At 37.2% G+C, this 14,557-nt stretch overlaps 1 protein-coding gene across 2 annotated transcripts in view; it reads right to left on the bottom strand.

The window, feature by feature from the left end:
* EXOC6 (exocyst complex component 6) overlaps positions 1-14,557 on the bottom strand; it is a 195,381-nt gene that overhangs the window by 125,119 nt on the left and 55,705 nt on the right. For both annotated transcript variants that reach the window (XM_006147639.3, XM_014587534.2), the window contains exons 5-7: positions 11,841-11,886; positions 6,913-7,117; positions 2,271-2,426 (exon numbers count right to left, since the gene is read on the bottom strand). In XM_006147639.3, coding sequence (XP_006147701.1) covers positions 2,271-2,426; positions 6,913-7,117; positions 11,841-11,886 — 407 coding nt within the window. The remainder of the gene's footprint in view (positions 1-2,270; positions 2,427-6,912; positions 7,118-11,840; positions 11,887-14,557) is intronic.

Here is a 14,557-nt window from a genome sequence, read left to right as displayed (position 1 = left end):
TTTTTTTAAAATAGTTTTCAAAAATACATTTAATTTGGGACCAGCAATTGGCTAATGGCTATGTCACTGAACCCCCATGTAGCCGACTGCAGTTCAAGTCCCAGACCCAGTGGCTTAAACTCATGCCAGGCGCATGTGCGTGTGTGCCCAAGATCCCGAGAGGAGAATGGAGCAGGAGGGATTGCAACGTGGCCATCCCCATGGGGGGTGATTTCTCGCTTTCTGTTTCTCTGTCCCTCTGTTTTTCTGGCAAGCGCATGCATCCTATAGCAAAAACCTCTCAAAAATAATACATTTAAAGGAACTAATCAGGCAACACTAATTCCTCATTAGGAATACATTTAATGACCAAAGGTAGTTATTTTGTCTGTATTTAGTGCATTAATCCACTGAACCTGTATATATTGGGTTGTCAGAAAAGTTGTGACATATTTTTTCTGTTTCTCTTTTTTTGTCTTTCTTTTTTTTTTTTTTTTTTTTTCAAAGATTTTTGCTATAAGGTACATCTGCTCATCAAGAGAGACAGAAAGTCACAACTCCCCCCCCGGGGGAATGGCCATGCCGCAAACCCTTCTCCTCCATTCCCCTCTTGGGATTTTGGGCACACACGCACACACGCACACACGCACACACGCACACACACCCCGCATGAGTTTCAAGCCCCCGAGTCCAGGACTCAAACAGTCGTCAGCTATGTGGGAGTCCAGCAACATAACCATTACACCATCTGCTAGTCCCTTCTATGTTTCATCAAGATTTTTGCAACAACTCGATATATCATACATATACATACGCATAAACACACATATATGTTACATAGTTTCATCCTAGACATACAGTAAAAATGTACATGGTGAATACTTAGTCGTTCCCCCATCCACAAGGGTGATCAAGGGCCACAGTCATAGGGTTCCATTAAAAGTTTTTACTGGGGGGCCAGCAGGTGATGTGTGGTTAAGGTGCTGGACACCCATATGGCTGGCCATAGTTCCATTCCGGGACACAATGGCTTGAAAATCATGCTAGGCACATGTGGCTATGTCCTAAATTCCAGGAAGAGAACAGAGGAGAAGGGATTACAGAGTGGCCATCCCCCCAGGAGTAACTGTCTGTCTCTCTTGGCTGAGCACACGTGTCCGATGGCAAAAATCTTTTAAAAAAAATATTTTTGACTGTGCCCCAATTAAATCCTTAAGAAAAAAAAATTTAAATCTTATTGACCAGGAAAAAATTAATTCTTAAAGAGAGATTTTTGCTATAGGATGCATGAGATCACCAGAGAGAGAAAGAGAAAGCGAGAAATGACCCCCTGGGCGGATGGCCACACTGTAATCCCTTCTCCTCCAGTCTCCTCTCCGGATTTTGGACAGGCATGCATGCACATGTGCTCAATGTGAGTTTTAAGCCACTGGGTCCAGGATTTGAACCACAGTTGACTATGTGGGAGTCCAGCAATATAACCTTTACACCAACTTCCAGTCTTAACAAGGAAAATTTATAAATAATTGAGACTAATAAGGCTCTCTGATATTAACAAAATTCAATAGTAATTCAAGGGAAAAGATAAAGTGTAGGCTCAAAAGTTTTTGTGGAGAATACAAAAAGCAAAAGAACAAATGAAATAATTCAGGTAGAAGATATGAAAGAAAGTAAATATTTAAAGATAAATTCAAGGTTTCTAGATTTAACAAGACTTTTAAAAAAGAATTCTGTATTTAATTTTATGTATTATTATTATTTTTTTTCAATCCACCGCAGGGCATGTGCGTATACCAGACATAGAGAGAGAAAGAGGAAAAGTAAGAAACCTAGCTACCAGATTTGAGACTTAAATGTGGGATTCCATTGCCTTAACCACCATACTACCTGTTGACCCCAACAGGACTTAAAAAATAATAGTAAAAAAACTTCAGTCAAGATATTATGAAATAAAAATTCTGCCAGTGATTACTCGACTATGAGTGGTCACTGCAAAAATCACTAGACTTACACTTTCAGTGCCAAATACTCTAATTACGACAGAATATTTATGTTCCACTATCTATAAAATAGGAATTAATCTACAAAATATCCTGTTTATCTGTCAATTATGTAGTTTAATATTTCATATGGACTCCATTGCCCTAATAGTTCATTATAATTTGAGTGCTATAAATTCAATTTGTACATGGAAACCTTAAGAGTCACGCAGATGCACATTACAATCCATTACAAAAACCAGATCTATTAATAAAGAAGGAAACCCGATCGCCAAGAAAGAAACTCTTCACCTCCTCTTCGTTCTCATCCTCTTCCTCAAGTGCATGCTTTGATACAGTTTCATTCCTTTCTTCTGGATTTCTATCATGATTTATATACATATTCTTCCCAAATTTCACATTATTTTGCTTCTGCAGAGTAACACTGAAGATTTTCTGCTGCTGTGCCTATTTTGGAAAAAGAAAAATTCAGATTATTTCAAAACTGGTTCAAAAAAATTGCTCCTAGCATTTCCTCCTTATAATGTCTGTAGGTATAGGATCTGTAGTGATGCCCTTTTTCATATTCATGATTTATGCCTTCTCACTTCCTTTCAATTTGCTGAGGACATGTGTACTCACCAGGGAGAGACTGGGGAAGACAGGAGGAATGAAAAAGTATCCCCCTTGGGACCCGCAGTTGACGTAATGGCTATGTCTCTGGACTCCCATGCAGTCGACCATGGTTCAAGACCTGGACCCAGTGGCTTAAAACTCACGCTGGGCACATGTGCGTGCGTGCCCAAGATCCCTAGAGGAGAACGGAGGAGAAGGGATTGCAGTATGGTTATCCCCCTGGGGGGTGATTTCTCTCTTTCTGTCTCTCTGTCTCTTTCTTTCTGGTAAATACACACACACCCTATAGCAAATATTTCTCAAAAAAAAAAAAAAAGAATAGAAAAAGTACCCCCCTGGGGGATATTCACACTGTAATCCCTTCCCGTAATTCTCTGTTTTCGGGATTTTGGATACATGGACCCAGCATGTTTTTCAAACTGCAGGGTCTGGGACTTGAACCACACAGTTGGCCATGTGGGATCCAGCCACCTTAACCATCATGCCACCAGTTGGCTCTCTTTCTTTTTAAACAGTCTTGCAGGGGCTTATCAACTTTATTTGAAAAGACCAAGAATCGACATTTGATTTCATTCATCTTCTCTGTCATACCTTGTTTTCTATTAAACCGACTTCTGTTCTTATCTTGATTATTCCCTTACTTCTACTTTCCTAGGACTTAGTTTTCTGTTGTTTCCCTAACTTCTTTTTTTTTTTTTGGATAGGTTTTTGCTATAGGGTGCATGCGCTCGCCAGACAGAGACAGAGAGACAGAAAGTGAGAAATCACCCCCCAGGGGGGATGGCCACGCAGCAATCCCTTCTCCTCCGTTCTCCTCTAGGGATCTTGGGCACGCACGCACATGTGCCCAGCGTGAGTTTTAAGCTACTGGGTCCAGGCTGCAAACCACGGTTGACTACATGGGAGTCCAGCGACATAGTCATTACGCTAATAGCTGGTCCCCTAACTTCTTGAAATGATGTCTCTGATCACTGATTTCACCCTTTCTTTCCTAATTTATAAATTTAAGGCTTTATTTTTTTCTTTAAACACAATCTTTGAAGCATCCTTTGTGTTTCTTAAACACAATTTTTGATATGCCATATTTACATTATGCTTTAGTTCAAAATACTTTTTAAAAAATTTCCCTTTATGTCCTTTCTCTTTTAAAAATTTTTAGATTACTTTCACATTTTACATAAAGTTCACATCATGATTATACGATATGTATCTTTCTCAACAGGGAACTTTACACCTTTTTGCCTTTTATATGTTTCTTTCCTTTGTCCCTCACACCCGCCCTCCACCACCTTCAATCTACCACCCACTCCCCTCCCTCAGCCTCTGGTATCTACACTTACACTGTCTACTAGCATATCTTCAGATCTTTCCATTCCTGCCAGAGTGCATGAATATCTGCACATATCTGTGGGAATATACACACTGTCTGGCTCACTTTGCTCAACATTAAGTTGTCTTTTTTTTTTAAGAATCATTTATTTATTATTAATTTTTAGTTTGCTACAGGGCATATGGGCTCACCAGAGAGAGACAGACAGAGAGAAAGCAAGAAGCTCCAGGTCCAGGACTCAAACCATAGTCGGTCATGTGGGAGTCCAGTATCCCAACCACCACACCCTCTGCCGGCCCCAACATTAAGTCTTCTATAGTCATCCACTTAGAATCAAATGATAGAGCCTCACTGTTTCTTACAGCAGAGTAACATTCCACAGTACACACATGCCACAGTTTTCCAACCCCATTATCAATTTGTGGATACTTAGGCTGATCCCATGTCTTAGCAATCGTGAATAATGCAGTGATAAACATGGATGTGCAAGTGTCTTTCTGACTGCTTTCCTATCCTCTGGGTATTTTCTTTTTTAAAGCTCAATAAATGTCAGTTTTGCTTTTTGTTAAAGTCTGCCAGGGCACATGTGCTTATCAGACAGAGAGAGTGAGAAAGAGAGAGAGAGACAAACTGAGAAAACACCCCCACAGGGAACAGAGTTTTAAAACTCATACCAGTTCCCCTCCCAACTTAACATACTGTTGTTACCTTGCATTGGAATTCTATACGTAGATGTTTTTGTTTTATACAATATATACGTAATTTTATCCCAAATATCTGCCATTTCCATTTACATCTCTGAGCTGACTCTGTTAGGTAAACGCTCTCCAAGGCATACATGATTGCTAATCAGACCTTCTCTACTTTCGGATAATCAGACCACACAAGTCCCAGAAATCTAGCTGTCCCCTCGCCTTGCCCTTGATCCCGGCTGTGCTGCAGAGACCTGAACTTGAGAAAATCACTGTCTCCTCTCTGTTGTCACCAGCGCCCTACTCACTGAAGCAAACAAAATACCCAACAGAATTCCCTCATTCCGTCTATCCCTAACTTTGTCAGTGAGTTCCTGTCCTCAGAGCATAAAACACTATAGACATTACTTCCCGAACTGTTCAGTGCAAAACTAATATTTCAGAGAACCAATAGATATTATATGAAAACAGAGTTCTATGCTCAAATGAGATACGTAAATATTATATATATCTCACTTTCACGATATCTATAATGCATAAGAAATCTGCTTAATTTTATTTAACATGAATTTTCAAAAACACATTTGACCATTTAGTTTCCTTTCCCCTAGAGGACACTATTAAAATGTATGAGCGAGAAAGTATCATGTGAAAATGTTAATTTAAAGCATGAATTTTATTCATTTCTAATTAAACATCATAGAATTCATAGTGGATTCATTTCTCATATTAGAATTTAAAATTTAACCAAAAAAAAGGTCAACCAGCAGCAGTAGACACTGTTAATATGCTGTGCTCTGCAGGTTAGGACCACATGGGAAGCCCAGGTTTAGCACCCAGTCCTACCTAAAAACTGGGCACAGTGGCATGCATTTGTAATCCCAGTGATGAGTAAGCTAGAGCAAGAGGATCACAACATGGCAAGGCCAAGGCCCTGTCTTAAGGGGAAATAAATAAATACCATCTTCTAATACTCAACAAACACAGAAATTGAAAGGGAGTCTGAATGAATACTAACAGAAAAAAACATAACTTTTCTTATCAAATCTTGAGGACTCTAGCTCCAAGAAAATGTTCTAACCTCTCAATTCTGTGGAAGATAGTTCCTAAAGAAGAAATGTAAAGAAAATAAATCCCTATAGAAAGATGATTAGAAAAGGTTCCTGGATGAAAGGTCTATGTTTAAACTGCAGAGGTAAGGAGGTTGATTCCTTTTTTTCTTTTAAATAACTATTTATTTTATTATTTATTTATTCATTCATTGATTTTTAATTTGACCAGAGAGAGACAGAGGGTGAGAGTGAGAGAGAGAGGAAGTGAGAAAGCAAGCCACCAGGTCCAGGACTCGAACCCCAGTCGGCCATGTGGGAGTGTCCAGCGCCTTAACCACCACGCCACCTGCTGGTCCCAATTACTTTTATAACAAAAGATAATGGTGGACCAGGAGAATCTATTCCTTCCCAGAAAGAAATTGTTATGAGCCTCAAATTCTAGCATCAATAATTTGATAGACTACCTAAGTGGAGAGAGTCCAAAACTAACTTCATGACAAAAGCTGTAAAAAGAGACAAAGAAGGACACTACATAGTTTTTGGAGTTTTCTTAGAGGGATTTTTACTATAGAGCATGTGCACTCGCCAGAAGATACAGACAGAGACAGAAAGCGAGAAATCACATCCCAGGGGGATGGCCATGCCACAATCTCTTCTCTTCCATTGTCTTCTCAGGATATTGGGTACACACACACACGTACCCAGTGTGAGTTTTATGCCATCAGGTCCAGGATTCGAACCGCGGTCAACTACATGAGAGTCTAGCAACATAAACATTTCACAATCTGCTGGTCCAGGAAACTATATAGTATTAAAGAGACTGATTCACCAAGGAGATATATCAATAATAAATATGCAACCAGCAGGAAGACACTCAAATACATAAAAGGAAGACTGCTAGATCTAAAGAAATTGCAACACACTAATTGTTGGGGGCTTCAACAGCCCACTGTCACCACTGGTCAGGTCATCTAGACAAAACATAAACAGAGAGACACGGAGAGAAATGATACCACAAGCTAAGGGGCCTGGCAGACATTTATGGAACATTTCACCAATGATCCCTGATGAAATCCATTCTACATAAATAAATAAATAAATAAATAATTAAACATTTAAAAAAATTTTAAAAACAGGAAAGATTGGATAAAAGGTAAAACTAAACAAAAAAAAACATGTAATGTAACTTGAAGTAAACCCAAATTATCAATATAATTTATTAAAATTCTCCTTTATACTCTTACCTGTTTCATTGCAGTTTCTCCTATTTTGTCAGAATGTTTTCGAATGCTTTCTAAAAAGTCTTTGAGATCAGACATGGAGATTTCTTTAATATCCTCACGGAGTTTAGGAAGATTTTCTATCATTAGCTGACAAAATCGGTACTGACTAACCCGGGGAAAATACACATTCTCTAATTGTTCCATGGTTTTAAGGGCAGAATAATACCTGTAGAGAGTTAAAAAGGAAACTCTATAAAAAGTTCAGTCACATTAATTTTATACCTAAGTCCAAATAATTAGTCTAACAGTCTTGTTGAAAAAGACAGTCATGGATAAAATAAGTATATTTAACATTTATTTCTATTTATTTACTAAGCACAAACTATAAGTCATATGAACAACTAAAAATCTAGTTACACTAATGAAAAACGTCTTCATTTCACTTCGTCTAAACCTATGGCATTAAGAGCAGTATCCCAGTCATCACAATACCTTAAATGCATATATTCAAATTTCTGAATTATAACACTTAGTCATTTGGTATGTAATTTCATACTTTCCATTCTGACATCTATTTACAAAGATTAATTCTAACTAAAGTAAATTTACTTAACTTTTTTTTGGAAAATTTACACTACTTTTAAAGACAATTAGAAATACTATTGTCACAAAAAACAGGTGAAAATTTGCTGGTTGAGTAATTTTTCAATGCAACAAATATTTACTAAATGCCTATTTCTAAATAGGCACACTGCTATGCAGCAATTAGTAAAGTACAGTCTATGTCCCATAAAAATTGACATAGACTTCCATATATAAAATGTAAACTTTATGAAACATCTATGAAGTTACACTTCTATGGCAGATATTACTATTAACATTCTATAGTTGAAAAAAGGAAAACAGAAAGAAGACAAAATTTAGCCAAGATATCATAAGTAATTGGAATTGGGACTCAGACTTTCCAAAACTTCCAGCAATAATCTTCACCATCAAAATCCAATTGAGAGTAGATAGAGGAATTTTAGAAATTAACTAAATAGTATTCTGTACCTTCCTACTGAATTGGACGATGTTAAAGATGGGGAAAGGTGGGACCAGCAGCTTAAAACTCACACTAGGCATGTGTGCATGCATGCCCAAAATCCTGAGAGGAGAATGGAGAAGGAATTACAGTGTGGTCATCTCCCCTGGGTAGGGAGAGGTGATTTCCCACTTTCTGTCCCTCTGTCTTTCCAGCAAGTACATGAGCCCATAGCAAAAATCTCTCTCAAAAAAAAAGGGGGGTGGGGGAAGGTGCTATTCATGAATAAGAAAAGCAATATATAAGTAGGCTGAAAAGACAGTAAGTCTCAGTCCTTCTCTAGTTTTCTTTTCTTAGTTAAAAAACAAACAAAAAAAAATCACAAATGTGTATGCATCTACTAACAACCCTTCGAAATATATAGAGTAAAACTGAAAGAATTAAAGAGAAAAGAGATAAAATCACATAGTTAAAAAACATAACACTCCTGGGACCAGCAGTTAGCGTAATGGCTATGTCGCTAGACTCCCATGAAGTCAAACGCAGTTCAAGTCCCAGACCCGGTGGCTTAAACTCACACCGGGTGTGTGTGCATGTCTGCCTAAGATCCCGAGAGGAGAACGGAGAAGGGATTGCAGCGTGGCCATCCCCCCTCGGGGGTGATTTCTCGCTTTCTGTCTCTCTGTCTCTGTCTGGCGAGCACACGCACCCTATAGCAAAAATCTCTCAAAAAAAAAAAAAAAAAAACTCCTTTATAATTGGTAGAAATAGCAAACAAAAATCACTAAGCATATAGAAAATTCGAATATATTAACAACCAACATGACCTATTGATATTTTGGAACACTAAAGCCACAATTGCAGAATATACAGTCTCTTCAAGGCACATGAATAGATTTTGTGCTGGGCTACTAAACGAGTCCCAGTAAATGTCAAAGGATTGAAATCTTACAGAGTATGGTCACTGGCTCAACAGTATTAAGCTAGAAATCAATGATGAAGACATATCAGGGCTAGCAGGTGGTGGTGGTTAGGGTACTGGACTCTGGCACGGCTGACTGAGGTTCAGGGTCTGGACCTGGCGGTTTGCTTTCTCATGTTTCCCCTCTCTCTCGCTCTTTCTCTCTCTCTCTTTCTCTCTGGCTCTCTATGCATGCGTATGATCTACAGTAAATTTTAAAATAGCAATAAATAAAATTAAATAATTATTTAAAAAAGAGAGTATAGCATATCTAGAAAGTCCCCTAAATATTTGGAAATTAAACAAACACATCTATCAATAACGTAAGAGTTAAAAAAAAGTCAGAGGGACCAGCAGATGTGATAAGGGTTACGTCACTGGACTCCCATGTAGTTGACCGCAATTCAAGTCCCACACCTGGCAGCTTGAAACTCATGCTGGGCACATGTACGTGATGCCCAAGATCCCGAGAGCACAATGGAGGAAGAAGAGATTGAGGCATCGCCAACACCCGGCGGGTGATTTTTCACTTTTTGTCTCTCTGTTTCTGGCGAACACAGATCTATAGCAAAAATCTCTCTCTCAAAAAAAAAAAAAGAAAGAAAGAAAAAAAACAGTCAGAAAAAAACCTAGAAAATATTTTAAACTGAAAGAATAAAAATATAATGTATCAAAAATTGTGAAAAGCAACCAAATCAAAGCTCAGAGTAAATTTTTTATCTTTAAATGTTCAGAAAAAGATGTAAAATTAGTATTCTCAAGTCCCACTTTACAAAAATTCAAAAAGGAAGAACAAATTAAATCTCAAGTATAAGCATGGAAATAATAATTTTTAAAAAGAAAATAAAATGGTAAAATAAAAAAAACAGAAAATAAAATCAAAGGTTAGATCTTTATAAAAATTCCAATAAAAATGATAAACCTCTTTTTAGACAAATCAGGAAGGACCAAAAAAAGAGAGAAGACACAAATAACTAATACTAGAAACGAAAAAGAGAGCTCTTACTACAGGTTCCAAAAATATAAAAAGAATGATTAGAGAATGTTATAAATAATTGTATGCAAATAAATTTAAAAACTTAATATCCTTGAGAAAGACAAGATACAAGAGCTAGAAGATACAAAGCAAGAAGATATAAAAAGTCTTAATAGCTCATATTATTATAATAAAGGAATTCATATAGAAATTCTGCCAGCATGCTTTTGATAAGAAGAATAAAGCACTTTAGCTATTTTAAACTGGTTACCTTTTTTCTTCACTTTGCTGAGATTTCTCTCTAGTCTCTACTGTAAGAATCTGGAGGAGCTTTTGAAGGTCAAACACAAATATGTGGGAGCCTTCCACAGATTGGTTCCCCAAGAGTTATGCTAATACACATCATCTATTTTTTAATAATTATTTATTTTTTTATTCATTTATTTTAATTTGACTAGACACACACTTACACACATACACACACACACACACACACACACACACACACAGAGAAAGTGAAAGAGAGAGAGAAAGTGAGACACCAAGCCACCAGGTCCGAGATTTGAAGCGTGGTCAGCCATGTGGGAGTATCCGGCGCCTTAACTACCATGCCACCTGCTGGTCCCACATCATCACCCTTTAAGTGTTCCTACCAGGTTCCAGCAATGGCTTCTGCTCCCAGAAAACTGTGATTTCTGCTTTTGCTTGGCTCTCCAGTTTAAAGAACAACTACTGGTCTTATGACCTTGGTTCTCTGAAGGACTAATAAAGTTGTTGATTTTCAGTTTGTTTAGCTTTTCTTCATTTTTTTATGAAGGCAGGAGTGATGACTTCCAAGTTCTTTCCGTATCAGACTAGAAAGTGGAAGTCAAATTGCTTTTCTATGAACTATTAGGTCATCAGGAAACCCATGACATATTTTCGTATGCTCTTCTATACAAAATACATTGTGATTTTCTTAATGACCCAACAGTAATGAACAATTGCAATTTGGACCAGCAGTTAGAGTAATGGCTATGTCGCTGGACTCCCATGTAGTCAACCACAGTTCAAGTCCCGGGCCCAGTGACTTAAACTCACACTAGGCGCATGTGCGTGTGTGCCCAAGATCCAGAGAGGAGAATGGAGGAGAATGGACTGCGGCATGGCCATCCCCCCTGGGGGGTGATTTCTCACTTTCTGTCTCTCTGTCTCTGTCTTTCTGGTGAGCGCACACGCCCTATAGGAAAAAACCTCTACCAAAAAAAAAAATTGCAATTTGAAATTAAAAACACAATACATTGAATAATGTATGAATAATCTGACTACAGTGTATATGGAAAGGCAAAAGACAAAGAAAGAACAGTCACACAATATCAAAAAGTCCAAGGGACAATCCTGCCAACTTTAAGGCTTAATATAAAGTTACAGTAATAAACACAGTATGATAAAGATGAAAAAAAAAAAAGACAAAACGGGTCGAAATTACATAAGCATACCCACACAAATACAGTCAACTGATCTTTGACAAAAGAAGAAAGAAAATTCAATATAAAGGGTAATCTTTCCTTTATTTATTGTTTTTTAATATTATTTATTTTAGTTTTTACTATTATTATTATTTTTAACTTTGGTATAGGTATTTCTGGTATTCTTCTCACCAGAAAGAGACAGAGCAAGAGAGAGAGAGAGAGAGTAAGAAAGCAAGCCACCAGATCTGGGACCTAAACCATAGCTAGCCCTGTGGGAGTCCAGCGACTTAACCACCACGCCTCCTGCTGGCTCCAAAGTGTATTCTTTACAATAAATGTTGCTAGAACAACTAAACATCCACATGCCAAAAAAAAATAATAATAAATCTAAACACTGACTCAATTTTTACAAAAATTAACTCACAATTGGTATAAGACAGAAAGCAACATTCACTTGATTCACTATAATAAATAGTAAGTTTATCTGTACTTTTAGAAATAGAAAAAAATAAGACAACAGGGGAGAAGTCAACTCACCTTTTTGCACTCATCTGCTCTTTTAACTTACTGTACATTTCCAGCACTGTATTAAAAAATATAACATTTTAATTTTCAAAATGAAAAGATTTTGAGAGCTTAAACTAATTAAAACAGAGAAACACATATTATAAATTAATTTTTTTCTACAGTTTGAGTTAGGCTGGTATTTTCTTCTCTTTTCTTTTCTTTTAACTTGCCAGAGGGCACATGCACTCACTGGAGAGAAAGAGAGAAAGATAGAGAAAGGAAAAGCAAGAAAGCACTCTCTATGGGGCATGGTCGTACCACAATCCCTTCTCTTGTTTTGGGATTTGGGGTATGCAGGCACACGTGCCTGGTGAGTTTCTTAAGCTGCCAGATCTGAGATTCAAACTACACAGTTGGCCATGTGGGATCCGTTTACCTGAACCACCAGGTTCCCTGCTAACTCAAGTTAGGCTGGTATTTTCAAATAAAATGTTAAGAAAGTACTTCAATTTCCATATACAGAGAATGTTATATAATATATACTAATATTTTATTATAAGGAATTTGGAGCACTTGTATATGCTGACCTTTAATTGAGACATTAACCTACTAACAATTATCTTATTCAGAAATTACTAATATTTCTTTACTGACGTAGAAATGCAAGTTTGGACTTTAGTTATTTGAGAAAGTTGGGTAACAGTAAAATTCATTGATATTTCAATTCCACATACCAAATAACTGTGTTTACCTCACTACATGCAAAAATTTATACCAAATCCACAAAGGAAAATAAGCTAAAAACTTAGAGCAGGTCAGCCTTATAGCACAGTGGTTAAGGAAGCTGGGTCCCACACGGCTGACCACTGCTTAAATTCCAGGCCCAGCGACTGGATAGGAAAGAAGAATGGAGGAAAAAGAATTGTGACATAACCATATCCCATTGGAGGATGCTTTTCCGTCCCTATCTCTCTGGCAATAAAATGAAAAGAAAGTAAGAAAAGAAAAATAAGAGCTTACAGCAAGGAATGAATCATAATAAAGACAGACAGAAAAATAATAAAGCATCTTTATGTCATCCTTCCAACTGAAGGCCCAGAAATGCAATTATTCAATAAAATCATAAGCTTCAGCAAGATGACACACTGTCACCAAAAATATTTCAGTGCAACTATGTAGACCGTCATTGAACCTTGGTAGAATTTCACAGAATAAACTAAGTAAGCGAATTATGGTTGGCATCAAACCAACTCAGAGTCTCCTAGACCAAAGAGATAGACAACTTTTTTTTAAAAGATGTTCTAGTTATATGACTACTCCCTAGTGTCTCCAAGTTTTAAAAGATACTATTTACTCATCTGAAAACCATAAAAAACTACAATGGTGGCAACAGTGAACCTACCCTAACTCTGTGGCCTCATGGTACCCTTTGCCAGTCTCCACTGTAGTCTCTATATCATAATATTATACTTTTCACTTTTTTCAACCAAAGCATTAGCATGAATGAAACATGACCTGAAATAGAGCCTGTTGGGGTACAAATAAACTTTCTTTGAAGCCTCCTGCTTTATCTCAACAATTCATGTACATTTCACATCTACCTCATGTTATGTTCATATAAAAATAAGGCTTTCCTCAAAAACAATAAAAACTAATACATGAGAAAACATGCAATGCTTTCACTGTTACTTCACAGATCCTCTCCGACCTCTTCCAATGCAAGGAGGAGTTAGGCCACTGTACTACAATTGATGACTTGCTCTTCCTTATTCTTCTTTAGGAGACTTCATAGTTCTAATACCTACCATAATGCCTGGTACAAAAAAAATTATCAGTGGATGAGTATTTATTTAGAAGGGTGGAAGGAGGGAAGGACAGTTCTGGATGTCATTAGGAACAATATTTACATGAGTTCAGAGTTATTATTTGGCTTTGAAAGCAAAGATCTCAGCAGCAACAAAAACCTCCACTTCCCTGTATTTCTCTATTTCAATAGCCCACTAGAGGAATAAGCTTTTTTATTCCATCAGTATCAAATATTTTAGGCTTATTACCAGACAGGAACAAAGCATTCAAACCTAAAGGCTGTCTTCATGGCTACTTCATGGTGGCAAAAAGGTATTATTAAACATCACTAGAAGGAAGTAGGCTTCTCAGCCCTGAAACCTAATTCAAAAAGTTAGTGGAAAATGGAATTACAGTAGAAAGCTATTTTGATGCAAAAAATATTTGAAATCTGAACTTTAACAGAGACCATAAGCTTCCAAAATACAGGAGAGAAGGAAAAAAAGGAAGACCTAACACCTTTGATGTTTTCTTACCTTATCAGCAAAATGAGAATGTGAGCAAAGCAAAATCAACCTGTTAAATGACAAACAGGAAATACTGGAAAACAAGGGATAAAAAATTTGACTAATAGGAAAGGTGAGAAAATGTAATCAAAAGACACTCTCCCATGGGAAAGTAAATTGAAAGAAAAGGGGGGGGGGAGTGAGGAAAGACAAAGTATAAACTAGACAGAGAGAAAATGGGTAGGTGCAGGTTGTTCTAGGAGGCTGATGGGACAGATAGCACCACAGGGCTTTCTGATAGGAGAAAACCACGGAAATTCAGAGAATAGAGTGAACAGCGAAAATAGTCGTGGTCTTTGTTGAGAGGCCACCACTAAATAATCTGTAATTCTCATAATAAAACAAAAATGACTACATGCTATTAGTAACTTATAATTTTACTGAGTCAGACACATT

Source organism: Tupaia chinensis, unplaced genomic scaffold (genome assembly GCF_000334495.1).
Source record: "Tupaia chinensis unplaced genomic scaffold, TupChi_1.0 Scaffold000217_1, whole genome shotgun sequence".
In the NCBI taxonomy this organism is placed as follows: domain Eukaryota; kingdom Metazoa; phylum Chordata; class Mammalia; order Scandentia; family Tupaiidae; genus Tupaia; species Tupaia belangeri.
This window is presented reverse-complemented; position numbering and strand designations above follow the sequence as displayed.